Source organism: Varanus komodoensis, unplaced genomic scaffold (genome assembly GCF_004798865.1).
Source record: "Varanus komodoensis strain SLA01 unplaced genomic scaffold, ASM479886v1 scaffold7_3, whole genome shotgun sequence".
Lineage (NCBI taxonomy): Eukaryota > Metazoa > Chordata > Lepidosauria > Squamata > Varanidae > Varanus > Varanus komodoensis.
Genome location: NW_025336480.1, coordinates 4,016,337 through 4,032,714, shown reverse-complemented (window position 1 = coordinate 4,032,714; position 16,378 = coordinate 4,016,337). Strand labels below are relative to the sequence as shown.

Sequence of the window (16,378 nt, the reverse complement as noted above, 5' to 3'; positions counted from 1 at the left end):
TCAAAGGGTTGGCACCTGAACCTGTAACAGTTTGTTTAAATGAATTGTACTGAACAGATACACTGAAATGCACACGCCTACCAGACTATTTTCTTTTATAATTGACTCATCAGTTGTGCTAGTCATGGAAGGGTGATGACATGGAGTATCAACTATCAACATTGTGCGGCATCCTGCAAAAGAAGATTGGAGGGTGGTATCAAGTACCAGAAATAAAGCCTGCTTGTGTATTGCAGTGCCAAGAGCAACCTTCTTCCTTGATAAAGCCCTTTTTTCTAGCAAAATACAGATTTCTAAGCAAACCATTCATTGGCATCAGAATGTGCATTCCCATTTCAGTCAGAATAGAAGTCAGTGTCACACACGTTAAAAGGCATCTTACACCCATTGGGTCCAGGAAGAAATGAACTGGGGGGAGATGGCCGAGATCGCAGTTGCATTCCTGCAGGAAAGCCGGGCACAATCATGGGCGCGCTCGTGCAGGAAAGACGGGCATGATCTCAGCCATCTTCCCGCCCCTCAGCATGATCACAGTTATCTCCCCCCCCGCACCCCCAAGCACAACCACGATTGTGCCTGTCTTCCCTGCACAAGCGCAACTGCGATTGTGGCCGTCTCCCCACTCGGGCGGGTGGGGAGATAGCCACAATCGCGGTCGCCACCCAATGCGGAGTTCATGACCTGAGTCAAAAATTTTATGAAATTTTTGTTCGTGACCTGATTTGGCCATGAACTGAGGCGTTCATGAGCCAAGGGACCACGGTAATGGAAAGATATGCACTTAAGCAGAAACTCTGGTCTGGAGTTATGACAGCTGTAAAAAAAATCAAAGGCTTATAGCAAATTAATTCTAAAAATTGGTTTCCCAAAGAAAGGGTGACATTTTAAGTCTTGTACGCTGGAGTAGTCATCAATGTATGGGTCCAATTTTCTTTTCCAAACTATCCCAATGTCTCTCCATTTGATTCAGGGTTGTGACTTAATTATCTAAGGGCCAGGGGACAAATGAATCAAGGTATTTGGCTTCTGTGAAATAAAAATCCTAGAGAGGCAAAGACCAAAGCAGGTCTTGTAAAGGATGCCACCTGCAGAGTGTCTTCATTAGTGCTGCAAGAAGCACCTCAGCTTGGCAGGCAAGCTTGACAGAACTCCTCTGGTGGAGGTTAATGATTCTTAAGGTCATGTCAGAAGCTACAGCACCTGCGCATTCAGTACGAGCAAAGCGAAGGCTCTGGTGACTTCTGGATTAACCAGAATCTTGGTCAAGAGAGCAGAGGAGCCTGCTCTTCCAGAGGAATGAGAAACACCTTCAAAAGGGCTGGCAACTCCAGCATGCCACAGCCAGCTGTTCAGACCTTTTCTTTTCTGTCTAAACTTGCTTACAATTGGACCATAATACATCTGGCCACTAGTGTGGCTTTGCTGAACTGAGTATCGTGGCCTTTGTTTACGCTCCAATTGCTAGGAACGCATCCCGTCAAAGCATGGGCAAGAATTCCTGCCCCATGTGGCTCCGAGTTAAGGCTTCATTCCAGAAGTTTGCACTATGAGGCATCCCCATAAACTAGGCACTAAGGTGGCCTGCAGGCACTCACACTAGCGCTGATTCTCCCATACAGAGAGAACTTTTGCACTGAGCACACACCGCAGATTCCGGGAGTCAGTCCCCATTCTCATCTATTCTTGGAACTGATTCGTAGAGAGCTGATGAGCCATATCCAGTCCTGGCCATCCATCAGCAGAACTGGGGATGTGCCAAAACAGGGAAATCCAACTCCTTTGAGCTTGACAGACTTCCTGCTTGTTTCTGATCCAGTAGTTAGAAATGGGCCAATCAGGATTTGTTTCACACAGACTTCCATCTCTAGAATAGACGAAGACAATTTGATAAAATCAGATCATGAAAAGCATGTGCTCCTAAGCATGATTTGTGAAATCATAAGAGTACCACATGTTGCTGATTTACACAGATGTTATGTACTACTTCTTCATGTTTTTTCTATTTTCTAAATGTGCAAATCACAGCCTGTCTTCGAGATGAAAATCCACAAGCTGGCTTGACGTGCCCCATAATGAGTTGGAGTCAACCCAGGACAGTGAACAAGGATGGCAGCAGGGCAGGGGGGGCACATCCTGAAACTCTCTTTGATGTCCACACCTCTACTGGACTCCTCCCACACCCCTAAGCAGAACGGACACGGTTGCTAGAACAAGAGGCACCACCCAGATCTGCTCTTGAGGCACAGGGGGCAGAAGCAGAAGGGGAAATCTCACTGCGGCAGTGGAAGGCCACTCGTGTGGCAGTGTGTGGAGTCACCTGGGAGGACTCGGATTCCACTTCAGAAAGATTTAAAATTAAATGAGTATGAGACTAAAACCTAAAGATAAGGTGCAAAACAAAACGCTGATCTTGATCCATATTTGAAGCTCAAGCAGGGAGAGTGGTCTCTTTGGAAAAGTGCGAGTTGAAGGTCAGGGTAACCCCAATCCTGCTTCCTGCATGGCACGTTCATTGACCAGTGGCTAAACCCAGTCTCATGGGACAAATCAGGCCTCCTGCACCCCAGTCTAGACAACTAGAATTCTTCAGATGTGCACTTCTTCTTCCAAACTGCTGTCTGGTGGTTTTTCAGCTTTTGCACTCCCCCACACTCCCTTCCAAAAAGTTGAAATCCCTCTCTTAAGGCTTAATTACTGGCATTTGGAGCTTTCAGTTAAAATATACAGGCATTTTTAGAATTTTGGCCCCACTCCTATGCATCACTTGGTTGCAGCCCCAAGAGTTTCTGGTACTCAGCCTTCAGCCCGAAAGAGGTTGCCCACCCCTGCTCCGCAGTGTCCAAATGGAGAGAGAGACAGAGAAGGAAAAGAGGGAGAACAAACAGGGACATATAAGATAGTTTTCTCTAGCCCTGTTCAGGTGTTCTTCACATGGGCTATGGGGTCATGCATTTAACCCAGCCCCAAGGTCATACAGTTCCTCCAGCCCCCAGTGTGATTATGGTGAACTTACGCAATGAGCATTCTTTTGTAATCATGAAAGCTCCCTAAACAATAAGGATCCAGGAAAGAAAGAAGCCACAATTGGCAGTAATTGTTGTTGTCATTAATCTCATTGCTGGAGTGGGCAGGATTTCAGGACCTGAACATGACTGTGGGGAGGTTTAATCTTCCCAGTGAGCAGTGGTCCAAATCAGAATTGGGACTACACACACTTACACTAGGAGAAAGGAAAAGTTAACCCTCAGCTACATGCTTACATAATTAGTGTAAAGAGTAGTTTGACTCTGTGTCAGTTCTTCCAGTGGGAAATGCCTGAATGAGGCTTTATTTCACTTCAAAACTTCATTTAATGCCACCTAAAGTTCAAGGAATTCTTACAGAGTAGTAGAGCTTTCCCTAGATATGAAAATGACAAAACTGATGCTGTCATACTTTGGTTACATCAAGAGAAGGCAAGACTTCCTGGAGAAGACAATCGTGTTAGAGAAAGTCAAAGGAAGAAGATGAAAGGGAATGGCAAATATGAGATGGATCGAACCCATAAAGGGAGCCACAGCCTTGAACTTGGAAGGGCTGAATGGCACTGTCAAGGACAGGACATCTTGGAGGGCTTTTGGCCATCAGTCAGAGAGGGCTTGATGGCACACAACACACCCACAGCTATAAGACCAAGAGTAAGAACATGAGTTCCTCAACTCTGTGCACATATTCATTGAACAGAGGACAGAAAATGAAAGCCAAAGCAATAAAGGCATGAAAACAAAAGGTATAAAGAAGAGAGCCACCTGAACAACCATTAGGCTCCCAATTGGCTCTACTGACTGAGAGGTTGGCTTTTTGCTGAATACCAGGCTGAACTCTTACTGCTTTAATGGTGAGTGCAAATAAAACCCATTGGGAAAATATATAATCCTGTGGAAGAGAACTCAAGAACCCCTAAATCTAGTATCAGCTGTGTACCAGAGGAGGAAGATAGTGTGGGAATCCCATCTGATTATATTTCTGTATTCCATATACTGTACGAGTGTATCCATACTAAAGGAAAAGCCAAATCATAAATATTACCCCAAGAGGAACAACTGCATGATATATAAAGATGAGCGCTGTTGGCTGTATCCCACTGGTGCCTTTCCTCCGACAGGCCTGTTTTGATCCAGCAGAGGATTTTGACGGCAGAACAGGGGCAGAGCCACTCTTGGTGATTCCCCTTCTCCCCACAGCTCACTGTGCCAACTCTGAAGCTGTTCCAAATGGTTCCCCAGCCCCATAGAAAACAGGGGAACAGGGACAGGATGCAAGGGACAGGAAGAATAATGAAACCCACTGCTGACAGAAGCCTCCTGTGGATCGAATGACTTTCCTTCCATGGGATACCAGTAAGCGATAATCATGTCAGCTCAGATCAATCACCCAGCAGTTCAGAATTCCTTTTAGGCAGGATGAGGAACCTCCTTTGGCAGATTCTTGTAGTACAGGAGTAAAACTTCTAAATTAAGAACATTCTGACATGCCTTCTCTGTGGGGGGAATGCAACAATTAAAGAAATTACTTTAGGGCATTGGTGGCCAGACCTTAATGTTGTTTTAACATCATTTTGCTGTACTCCACCTACGCAGAGTAGCTAAGAAGCTTGTCATAATGGATGTACAGGATGAGTCATGTCGTTGAGGGATAATTGGTCAAACTGCCTGGATGCTCTGGAAGTGGGCTGAACTACAAGGAAATATAGGATCATATTTCAGGAGTGACAAGTTGCAGAAATTAGACAAGATTTCAGCTAGAAGGAACAAGGAACTAACAGCAGTTGCTTAGGGACAACATCTCCTGACCGATCTCAGCAGAGGTTAAGAAGTCAAGACGATCCGAAATGGAGGGCAGATCCACATGCATAATCTCCCTTTCCACTGTCTGTGAGAAGCAGAGGTCTAATCATTTATTATCTTCTTCGGTAAATGATAACCAGTGGACACAAAATAGGCAGCCTCTTTTGAGTTACTTATCAAACAGTTCTTCTTGCAAAGATGAATCAACTGTCCCTGTGACACGACCACACGAAAAGTTAAACCTCCTTATGCTGTATTATCTTTCTTAAACAGGGTGTAACAAAACTTCTGGGAAAAAGAAGGGGTTGCCTCTGTTAACAGCCTGATGCTAGCTAGTTCTTCTTTCCTCTTTGTAACATCTGTGACACGGTAAGTCAGGTCCTGGCAACATTACATTTAGATTTCCATGTCCCCAGGAGGGACGGGCCAGTCATGTGGAATGGGGATCAGAAACGATTAGCATAATAGCATGGGTAAGTTGTACTAGCCTTTATGGGTGGAAAGAAAAGAATTTGATGCACAGCCGCCATATTCAGTAGCAGCCACACGTTACTTTGTAGTGTCTTGCTCTGCCCATGCACCAGCTCTAGGTATTTGTTTATTACACTTCTATACTGCCCAATGGCTGAAGCTATTACATCCAGACTAAATAACCACGATTCACTGCATGCAGATCTACCTTTAAGCCCATTTACAAAGCAAAGTTGATACAAAACTCAGCCACCAGGATGTTGGTAAAAGCAGGGCAGTTGTAAACTTTCATCAAACACAATTCAAGTTTTAATGCTGGTATTAACTAGGTCTGATTTGAAGTTCAGCCCTTACAGAACTGATCTTTACATAGGTCATAGGGAGAGTGAAATTCCACCCAAAGAATAAGAAATAAATTTCACAAGGTGCCCAAGTGGCCTTTGTTTCCCTCCTTACTTCATTTGTTCCTATTAAACAAGAACAAATCCCTACATTTAGCAGCTGGCTACAGCCATCTGTTTCACGCTAGAACCCTCTTTATATGATCAGAAATAAACCACACTGGCTTATTTTCCACCACACATGCTGTGGCCTGCCTTGGTTTAATGTAAAAAATGAAAAGGACAATGATTACTTGGCTACCATGTAAGGTTGTCAGAATGCCCACCTCCAAGCCCTGAGAATATTGTGACGCAAAGTTCATATAAATTCTCACAGTGGAGAACAACATTTCCATGAGGTAAGAAGTGGGGGTCTTGAGAAACCACAGTATTCATTAACTTTTAAGGCTGTAGAGAGCCTAGGAATCCAGGACCAGCTTATCTTACCCCTGCTAACAGTAAAATGCATTTTATCAATCCAATTCTGAGGTCAAATATGCCCCCTAGAAAATGGACAATACTTTTGCACATTCTTGTCTAAACAGATAAGTAAATATATCATGGTTTCATTTAAAATTTCCCTTTTCCAATAAAGTAATATAGTTTATACATTTAAATGACCTTTCTTTTTTAAGTATTGCTGAACAAGTGGAAAGAACAATTTCTTGTCTAAGTATATGGAGAAACAAGAGTAAGTAAAATATGCAGACAGAATTTTGCCACTCTTGCATGGTATGGGTATGGCTTTTTACTTTTCTCAGTCATTAAATAGGGATAGAATAAAGCACTCAAAAAGCTTTACGAATAAAACATTGCTTTAGTTCCAGAATCATGAAAGACATCACTGGAAGAAGAAAACTGCCAAAGATTTTGAGCTTGCAGGGCCTTGTGAAAGGAGGAGAAAATGTGAAAATCCTGTTCCATCCACAGCAATCTTCTTCCACAGACAGAATGACAGTGCTAGATCCAACCTCTTAATTTTTTTTCACTGGAAACAGTATGTGGCCATTCACACCAATCATGGCTGAGGAATGCCTGGAAGAATACTCTGGCAATCACTTTTATCAGAGTAGGAGGTTGCTGATGGCTTCAGGTGCTCATCAAGAAGAGGTGGAGAACAATCAGAGCAACATCAGCTGTTAATTTCCATTCGTGGCCACAGATGACAGAAACTCATTTTGTCATATTACCACAACATTGCTAACGGAACACTGACTTCACTATTGTACGATCAGGAAAGCTAACTGGCTCATGGTGACTTGACAAAGACCATTTATCAGATGCTTGGTTGCTTGTTTCTGACTATCTTTTGGGGTAAGCCAACATTGGGTGGTGAAGGAAGAAAGAATCAAGGCATTCACCACTTTGATTTTCCTAGAAAATCTTTTTTTTTTTTTTTTTTTTTTTTTTGCATTTTGGGAGATTCAAAATGGTTTCCACCAGAAAAATGGCTGCCTCTTTTGCCAATTATACCTAGTGGATCATTCCTTTAGCACCTTATTTTATTTAAACGTGTAGTGTTACACATTTATCCAAACAGAAGGCACTAATGAAGCAGACTTCTTAAAAATATAAGAAGACATGTTACAGTATTTTCTCAGCCAATAATATTAGTAATGTTTATGGTCCTTTTGGGTTTCTCTTACTTTTTTATTAAGAGTTTATTGCAATTTTTCCCTCAAAAGTTTATTCAAAAAGCAGACCCAAAAATGTTAACAGTGTCCTATGCCATCTGGAGCAAAACAGAAGTGTGGGGGAAGCAGAAATTAACAGTGCAAGTCTGTGGATGTCTAATCAAAGGTAAGCCCCACTGAGTTCAGGAAGACTTACTCCCAAGTAAATATGCTGATGATGAGTGAAATGATCTATCAAAACAAAGTTGTGTAGGTCGTGAAACTATTTCTCCTAAAATACTAGATCAACTCCAATTACTTTTGGTTGAATCGCTGTTTCAGTCCAGTCCTGCCAGCAAGTCTTTTCAGTTCTCACCTTCTAATGATTACTGTTGATTTACCAAGAACATACTCCATCAGGAATCTGTTATACACAAAACCCGAAACGATTACAAGTTTTTCAGAAGTATAACTAAGGCTGCACATTTCATCTATGCACACTTGCCAGGAAGAAAGTCCGATTGATTATAAAGAGAATTACATCCAAGTAGCCATATACAGGATTGCACTTAATCAAATTCTCAATTGCAGTAATGCAAATCCTTTTTTTTTTCTTTTTCTTTTTTTGATCCAGGGGATTGCTCTAGGGAACTTGGATTATAGTTTTGCTCCTATTTCAGTCGGATGGTATGATGACTCATTTAGCCTAGAGTATATCTATAGAGCTAAAATGAAGATATAGCCTATGTATATGCATAAAGCACTTTGATTTTTTTATTGTACTTTTGCAGGAAGGTGAAAATAAAACCTCTTACATATGGCTCACTGGAGAGCTATACAAGCATCCACCCGGCAAAAGAAAATATGATGATCTCATTTATAATGTCTCTCACCCCCCCCTTTTTTTATATTGCCAAAAACTGAGCTAATAAAACTTAAGCATTTACTCTGCCTTCCTGCCACAAAAAACACAAATGCAAGATGGTTTCATCAGCTTCAGATAATAGATATGCACATAACCAGAGGGAGGTATATTTAATAACTTTCCTAAAATACTCATTGGAAACAAAATGTATATATCCAGAAGTACAGAAGGCAATAAAATATAATCTATTATCTCAGCTCATTTTGGTCAGGAAATAATATAAGGAAGTTAATATGATGCATATGAGCCCTTATGAAAAACAGGCGGGAGAAGCTTATGGCCTTATCCACATTTAGTTATGATGATGGGTGATGAATAAGAGGCCAGAATCGACATCAGATGGACTCTCAGGGGAAGCAAATGGCTTGCAAAGGAAACTGTCAGGCTGAGAAGGAAGGACCGTTGTTCCCACCACAGCATTTGTAGGGACATGAAGGAAGAGCTCCTTTCCACAGCTCAACTGATGTGCCATCAATCTCAGTGGCAACTCCTACTTAGCCTGGTGGCCTCCTGTTTCTGTTTGCTGCCCTGGGGAGCAATACGTGTGTGAAGAGGAGGAAGGGCAAGAAAGCCCCCATGGATAGGGAAGAATCCAGAGCAGGACCCCAGATGCGCGCTCCATGGACTGAAGAGAAACAAGAATCACATGAAATGAAGCAAGTATCTTTATCTCCACTAACACCTACACTTCAGGAAGCTAAAGCTTCAAGAACAAAACAGCTCCCCTGGCTTAAGGAAGTTTAAGTTTGAACGTGGCGATTCCTGCACACTTTTAAAAATGCAGACTTTGGCCCTTGAATGGAACCAGCCCAAAAACTGCAGTGGGAGCTTCATGATAACTGGGTTACAGGCCTGAAGTAGATGATGGCACATCATCATTACCATAAGGGTGACTGCAGTCCTGTTCCTTAAGCACCACTTGCCTCATTGGGGGATTTATGAGAGTAAGAGTTGGATCCACCGCTAGCATCACAGTGAGGGGAGCCACTCCATCAGCAGTAATGGGAGAGGAATGATCCCCTTCGCCCTGAAAGCCCCTGCCTACCCTCAAAATCTGCTTGAGAGGCCTGGAGAATCCTCCAGAGCAGATTTCATGCAGCACAGAAGATGCTGTGGGGGAAAAAAAGGAAGATTTGACCCATTATAATCGTTGGGAATCTTAAATTCCACTGACTGCAAATGGTCTACTGTAAGTATGATAAGCCTGAATTCAACCCACTATTTTGGCCTTTAAATGTTTATATACAATAATTACTCAGGAGCTCAAAACATTATACGTTGTACAGTGGCATATCAAGAAGGCCCTTCTCTGATCCAGATTCCTTAGCATTTGGAATCTGTAAACTTCTCAATTTTCAAATGTGAATCAAATTTTAAATGTTAATGGAAGTTGCCTGCCCCTGTTCTTAGAACACTTCAGAATAGCTCTCACACAGGAATTATCCTGGGTTCAACATGAGTAACTACTGCCAGTCAATGTGATAGCCTTCTCTATAACCAAAGCCATCTTTTAACCTCTCTAAGCCAACATAGCTGACTGGGGGAATTCTGGGAGTTGTAGTACAACACAAGTAAGGACACTTCCAAACTTCAGCTCGGTCCAGCTAAAGGCCATATGCATGAAGAAGTACACTTCCATTGGCATCTCTCTAGCCAGATGGATAATTCTGCACACAAAGAGGTGCTGTGTGAGCTATTTCCAAGCTCAAGCCTACGGGCTTGGATATGTGTGCATAACCAATTTGCAAAAACTCAAATTCAGAATGTTCCTCTATGCATGGGGGGAAAGCCCTCAGAGACAGAAACCTCCTCTTCAAACTGCCTCAGATTTTTATATCCTACCCAGGAGGCTCTGCTGCCCCCTAATTTCAAGAAGACCCTTAGGAGCAGCCCTTATGTGGTCCAGCTTCCAGGCTGCTGTCCTTGGTCCTGAAACTAACTCAAGTAACAGAAGTGATCCAGCATCTCCTCCCATTTCGTGCCTCCTCACCTGAGCCCAGAGAAGATATTGGGGGCCTGCAGGGAGGGTAAGATATAGATTCAGTTCTCTTTCTTCTCATACAACTGCCCACCATTGGTAGCTTCAGCTTTTCCTAAAATTGGTAGTGGTAAGGGAATATATGTGCAAGCTTTGTTAGACTGTGAGGATTATACTTTTCCCCAGGAAGAGAGGCACTTCTGCAGTTGATTAGCATTATAGTATTCTGGACATCTGACAAACATTAATTGTGCTTATCCCTGAGGGAGGGGGTTGTGCTTTGTTTTGTTTTTAAGTCACCTAATCCCAGGCATACTGCCCTTAGTTTCTTCAGGGAAAGAAGGATTCATGTAGAATAAATAAATATTTTAAAACCTGATCAAGGGTAATCCAAACCAAGTAATAGGATAAGCATAGGAAGAAAAGCAATAATTATGCAAAACCTGCAGTGATAGCTCCAAACTACTGTGATAATTGGTATTCTTTTTAATTGAGCTACTTCCTCGCTTGCTTCCAGATTCGCAGTTCCCAGGGCGGTAGAAGCTGTCATCTAGAATAATCCTAATCCTTGGTTCAGAGCTAAGAGAAACCCAGGGTTTCCCTGGATGAAGATGAGCTGCAGTGAACCTTGACACATACAACCCCATCTCCTGGCTCACTTGCCCAGCTCTGTGCAGAAGAGGCGTTTTCAGCTTCAAGCTAGCCACACTGCCCTATGGTGTTCACACAGAGTGAGGCGCTGTTCAGCAACTGTCTGCTTTCAAGCCAGGTCAGGGTCTGAGAGCATCATTTGCAGGGGAGCAAGCAAAGCTGCCTTATATCACATCAGGCAACTGATTCACCCAGCCCAATATTGGAAATGCTAATCAGCAATGACTCTCTGTGGTTTCCAGCAAGGCTTCTTCCACCCCTTCGGAGACACCAGGTGCTGGAACTTCTGCACCCGAACTATGCCTCTCCCCTGAGAGGCTTCAGTCTTGCCTTGGTCTCACTAAGCACAATTTTGTTTACATGTAGTTATACGGATGAGCCCGGAGTGGATCATGTTTTGAGAGCCTTCTTAGCCTGGAGGTGGTTTAAAGAGGCAATGCTTCCCCAAGTGTGGACATCAGCAGAAACTTAGCTTAAAACTGAAAGCAAACATGTACGTCATTGTTAGCCAAAATAGGGTGGGCGGGGAAGCATGTAGCGCATGGAGCACTCCAATAGCAGGAAGCTATGCTTTCCCATTCTGTTTGAACAGAGCCTATGGTCACAGTCTGATCCGCACCCTTCAAAGGAAACTGCTGAAGCCAGTGGGCCTTGCTTTCAAATAGGCATATACAGGTAGGAACAGGTGACTGCATCTGTGAATCCAACATTCAACTCCAAATCCACTTTGTTTACTGCCACTTCCCTCACAAGCACCAGTGCACAGTTATCATCCTGGAAGAGGGAGATGGTATCCCTTTCATTTGGTCTCCTTCCACATTATCCTGATTTGGCAGTTCAGCACAGGATCAGTCTGCTATGTAAGCATTCCAGCTTCCTCCACTTATTGAAGCCTTTATAACCAGGTCAACAGGATGTGTGTACAAGAACTCCTATATCAATAAGGAGTTTACCTCTACCTCTACATCTCTACCTGGGCCTGCTCAGGGCTTCACGGCTGCCAGGACAAACATAGAGCTGTCTCAAGCTCTCCATCCAGAGAGCCGTTTTGGCTATGGGGAAGGATAACAATTTAATAGCTAATAAATAAATGAGCATGTATTTGGCCGGGAAGGAAACACCTTTGATCCGGTTTTCTGAACTGGACAGGAGGAGGATGATCGGGAAGTAGGGGGATTAACATTAACTCTCTCGTCATGGTCAGGTCACTTCCTGCTGAGGTTTTGGCTCCCTTTCCCCCCTGCAAGGGTGGGGGATCTGTTAAAATGGTCTGCCACAGCGGCTAATGAATCCTGACAGTTTGCAGAGGGCTCTGGGGGAGCTTCTGGCTGGTGTGGCCGGCACTCCTGTCAAAGCCCAGGTCACTCTGTGGAGTATGAAGATGGCTTGGATGGCTGACACAATTGCCCCCAAGCAGCCTCTTCGCATGAGCAAAGCCTGGCCAGCTCCTGGGCACACACCTGAGTTGAGGGCAATGAAGCAAGAGGGGAGGTGGCTAGTGCACAGGTGGAGGAAAATTTGTGCTGAGTTCAGTTGAACCCGGGTTAGAGCTCCTAATCAAGCCTCCTCTGTGGTGCCGAGGGTGGCAAGAAGGCAGCCACCCTTGTCCACCAGTGCTGCGCCTTCTCAGTGTCATCCAGCAGAGTTTTTCTAAGTGGTTCATGGTCTACTATATATTGAGCCAGAGAAAGAAATTCTGCAGCTTTCAGTAGCTCACTGTGATGAATTTGCACAGCACTTTAAAGATAAAATTGCTCAGATTCATCAGGAATTGGACAACACAATTAATGCAGTTCCATCAAAAGAGACATCCAGACCACCGTCTGGTCCGGTTTTATTGGACGAGCTTCAGTTATTGAGGACAGAGGATATGGCCAAGGTGTTTGGTCAAGTCCGGCCCCTTACCTGGGTGCTTGAGCCTTGCCCATCATTGCTTACTATAAGAATTAAGGAAGGGTCCAGAAAGCCTCCTTGGGAGAAGGACTAGTGCCAGCCTGTTTAAGAAAGGTTGTATTTAAGCCACTCCTGAGAAGCCCAGCCTGGACCCAGAGGATGGCAACAATTACAGGCCAACATCCCCTTCCTGGGCAAGGTGCTTGAGTAGGTGGTGGCTGAACAGCTCCAGGTGCTCTTGAATGAAACGGACTATCTAGATCCATTTCAATCCGGCTTCAGGCCTGGTTTTGGAATGGAAACTGCCTTGGTCACCTTGCAGGATGACCTTTGCTAGGAAAAAGACAGGAGGAGTGCAATTCTGTTGGTTCTCCTGGACCTCTCAGGGGCTTTCATTACCATCAACCACAGTATTCGTCTGGACAGGCTGGCTGGGTTGGAAGTAGGACGCATTGCATTGCAGTGGTTCCGCTCCCACTTGACCTGCCAATTCCAGAAGGTGGTGCTGTGACATTAATGTTCTGCACCATGGCAGCTACGCCATGGGATACCACAGGGCTCCATTCTATCCCCTGCACTATTTCATATCTACATGAAACCACTGGGGGAGGTTCTATGGAGGTTTGGGCTGAGCTGTCATCAATATGCAGATGACTCCCAGCTCCACCTCTCTTTTTCATCTGATCCAGGTGAGCTGTAGCTATGACTGTGCTGACTCAGTGACTGCGCATGGTAACGGACTGGCCAGCAAACTAAGACTCAATCCAGACAAGACAGAGGTGCTGCTGGGACGGTGGGGAGAGACCGTCTGTCCACCTGGGTGATATTCAACTCGTTCTGGATGGGCGGCACTGCCCCTTAAGGACAAGGTTCGTAGCTCAGAGGTGCTCCTGGATCCAGAAATGCCACTTGAATGACAAGTGGACTCAGTGGCACGGAGCACCTTTTATCAGCTTAAGCTGATACATTATCTATGACTTTATCTGGACAGACTGAGCCCGGCCACCATAATCCATGCCCTAGTAACATCTTTTTTGGATTACTGTGGTGCACTGTACATGGAATTGCCTTTGAAAACAGTCCAGAGACTGCAACTGATGCAAAACAGCTAGATGGCTAGATGGCTAGATGGTTAATGGCGACTGGCTTACAAGATCATCACGTGCCAGTCTTCTTCCAACTGCATCGCTTGCCAGTTGACATCCGGGCCTGCTTCAGGGTACTAGTATTAACATTCAGAGCCCTACATGGCCTGGGGCAAGGTTACCTGGGGGAACCCTTATTCCATATGTACCTACCTGGACCCTGAGTGAATCTTCAGGGGTCCTGCTCCAGGAGGACATAAGGAGGGAGGCTACCAGGAGTAAGGCCTTGCTGGCTGTGGCACCTGGTGGTGGAATGAGCTTCCCAAACGGGTGCACCTGGCACCTGCTCGCTATTCTTTCTGGAACCAGGTAAAAATGTTTCGTTTGCCCAATATTTTAACAGTTGATTTTTAACTTTAGTTTTCAATAGTGCATTTTATCAGGAAGAACTGCTATACCTCTGTGGTGTTTGGCTACAATTGCTGTCGTCTTGTTGCTTGTCTTATTGTTTTATGTCTTTCTTGATTTTGTGTGCTGAAGTTTTGTTAACTGCCCAGGGAGCTTCAGCCATGGGGCAGTATAAAAATGAAATAAACAAATAAATGAGAAACAGATGAAGCAGGATGCTGATTGAATTGAAGTGTCTGCTTCCTGGCAAGTGGATGACGCAAAACCTTTAGCTCCTTGAAAGGAGTGAAATATGTTTTCTGTGGCTGTGTGGGTTGAAGCCAAAAGCACCCTGAAGCTGGACAAAAAGCTAATGTCTTGTTGTGTTGCAAACTGATTTAATTAGGGGATTTTATTGTGAAAATCCAGCACCTTGAAGCTTGCGTGCCCGGAAAGGAATATTAAATCAGACATGTTGGATCAGCACTAGTTGAGGGCCAAACTACTTATTAAGCTGGGATTCTGCGACTACGCCTCGTCCTGCGGTGTTGATCTTCAAAGAGCAGCCTGGAGGAAAGGCGCCATTTGGATCAGAGCTGCAGTTCAGGGGAGGGTTAACGCTTTCGCCCCTCCTTGGTTTTTTTTTTTTTTTTTGTGTGTGTGCTCATTCTGCCTGTTGCAGACAACAACTGGAGAAGCTATGTTGGGGAGACAGAACAGGGAGAAATGGGTGATCTTTCCCCTTTCCCCCTGCCATGCTGCAAGCCCCACTCCCTTGCCCTACGGCTGCTTTCAGAAGAATAAAGTCAAGCTGAAAGTGCCAGTCCTGGAACTTCAACATGTCTGTTGGCCCTGATTTGTGCTATTATTAAAGTAGACTCAAGACAGCTGTCATCTCTTAATTATTCTATGAAAATTAGCACTGAACGTACCTCGTTAGCAATTAGCATTTCTTACCTTTAATCTTTCTGTTACACCATCAGTGAAACTGACTGTGAATTCAGCAATTTTGGGCACTCTGAGTTTTCCTTTGTTCTTCTGGTCTGGTTGGTATTCTGTTCTTGTTTTCACAATCACCTAGGAGCAAATGTTGACATTTTAATTTTTCAGGACAAAGCAATTATTTTTCCCAGCTTAATCCCTGAATAAGTTGTGCGTACTGAAATAACCAGAATGAAATAAAACAGTGAAGTCCTTAAATTAGGTATGCCATCAGAAATTCCCTTGAGAGACTAAAGTTTATTTAAGTGGATAAATATCCCAGTCAGGCTAGAATCTCCTTTGGCCAGCAGCAGAAAACCTGTAGGCCAAAATATCTAGAAGGTCACAACTCCCATCTTTCCAGGTCTCAGTAGATGCCTGATTCTTCCCTCCCTCTATTCGGTGTACAGAAACAGTATATTTTGGCAGTCTTGGTTATGGGAGGTTTGTATTCACCTCATATATCCCCATGCCTTGGGGATAAATGAGAATTTGCTATACTTTGTTTTTATAATTTTAAAATTTGCAAAGTTCTCTGCATTCAGGACCAAAGGAACTTAAAATTGAAAAAAATCAGATGTGGGGGAATGGAAAACTGATAACTTCATGTACTCCGTCTAAAAGGTCTCTAGGGGCCAGAGAATTGCTGTGGCCAGACACAACTTCCCTGCTCTTGTCTACAAGTTTGGAGCGTACTAGCCATACTTTACCCCATAAGAAACAAGTTTTGCTGCTGGTCATTTTGGCTCACAAGACACACATAAACACACACACACACACTTCCCAGTAACAGTGAAGTGTCTTGTAGCACCTTAAAGACTGACAAATTCAGGAAGGTCTTCATGGACATTGCATGCATGAACTATTCACTCCTACATGAAGCACTTCCTAAGGTTACATTGGATTATTCATTGCATTTTAGTTTTGAATACAACTTTTGGCTGAACAGTGTTGAAAAAAATGTGGGGGAGAGAAAAGGGGGGTTGCCTTGTTTTTGGTGATGATGATGTTCATTGCAACTGTCTGCCTACTTAAACAAATATTTAGAACTTAAGCAAAGCTTGTATTCCAGACCCAAAGGTCTGGTGTTATCCAGAACATAGTGGCTACAGCCTGTATGGCCACTCACTTTCACATCATACCTCAAGACTTGAATATTTTAAAATCCATAGTTAGAAAAAATATATT

The 16,378-nt window shown here is 43.8% G+C and overlaps 1 protein-coding gene across 1 annotated transcript in view; it reads right to left on the bottom strand.

The window, feature by feature from the left end:
* NSG2 (neuronal vesicle trafficking associated 2) overlaps positions 1 to 16,378 on the bottom strand; it is a 75,012-nt gene that overhangs the window by 34,626 nt on the left and 24,008 nt on the right. Inside the window, exon 3 of the mRNA XM_044454412.1 lies at positions 15,167 to 15,286. Within this exon, the coding sequence (XP_044310347.1) occupies positions 15,167 to 15,286 (120 nt within the window). The remainder of the gene's footprint in view (positions 1 to 15,166; positions 15,287 to 16,378) is intronic.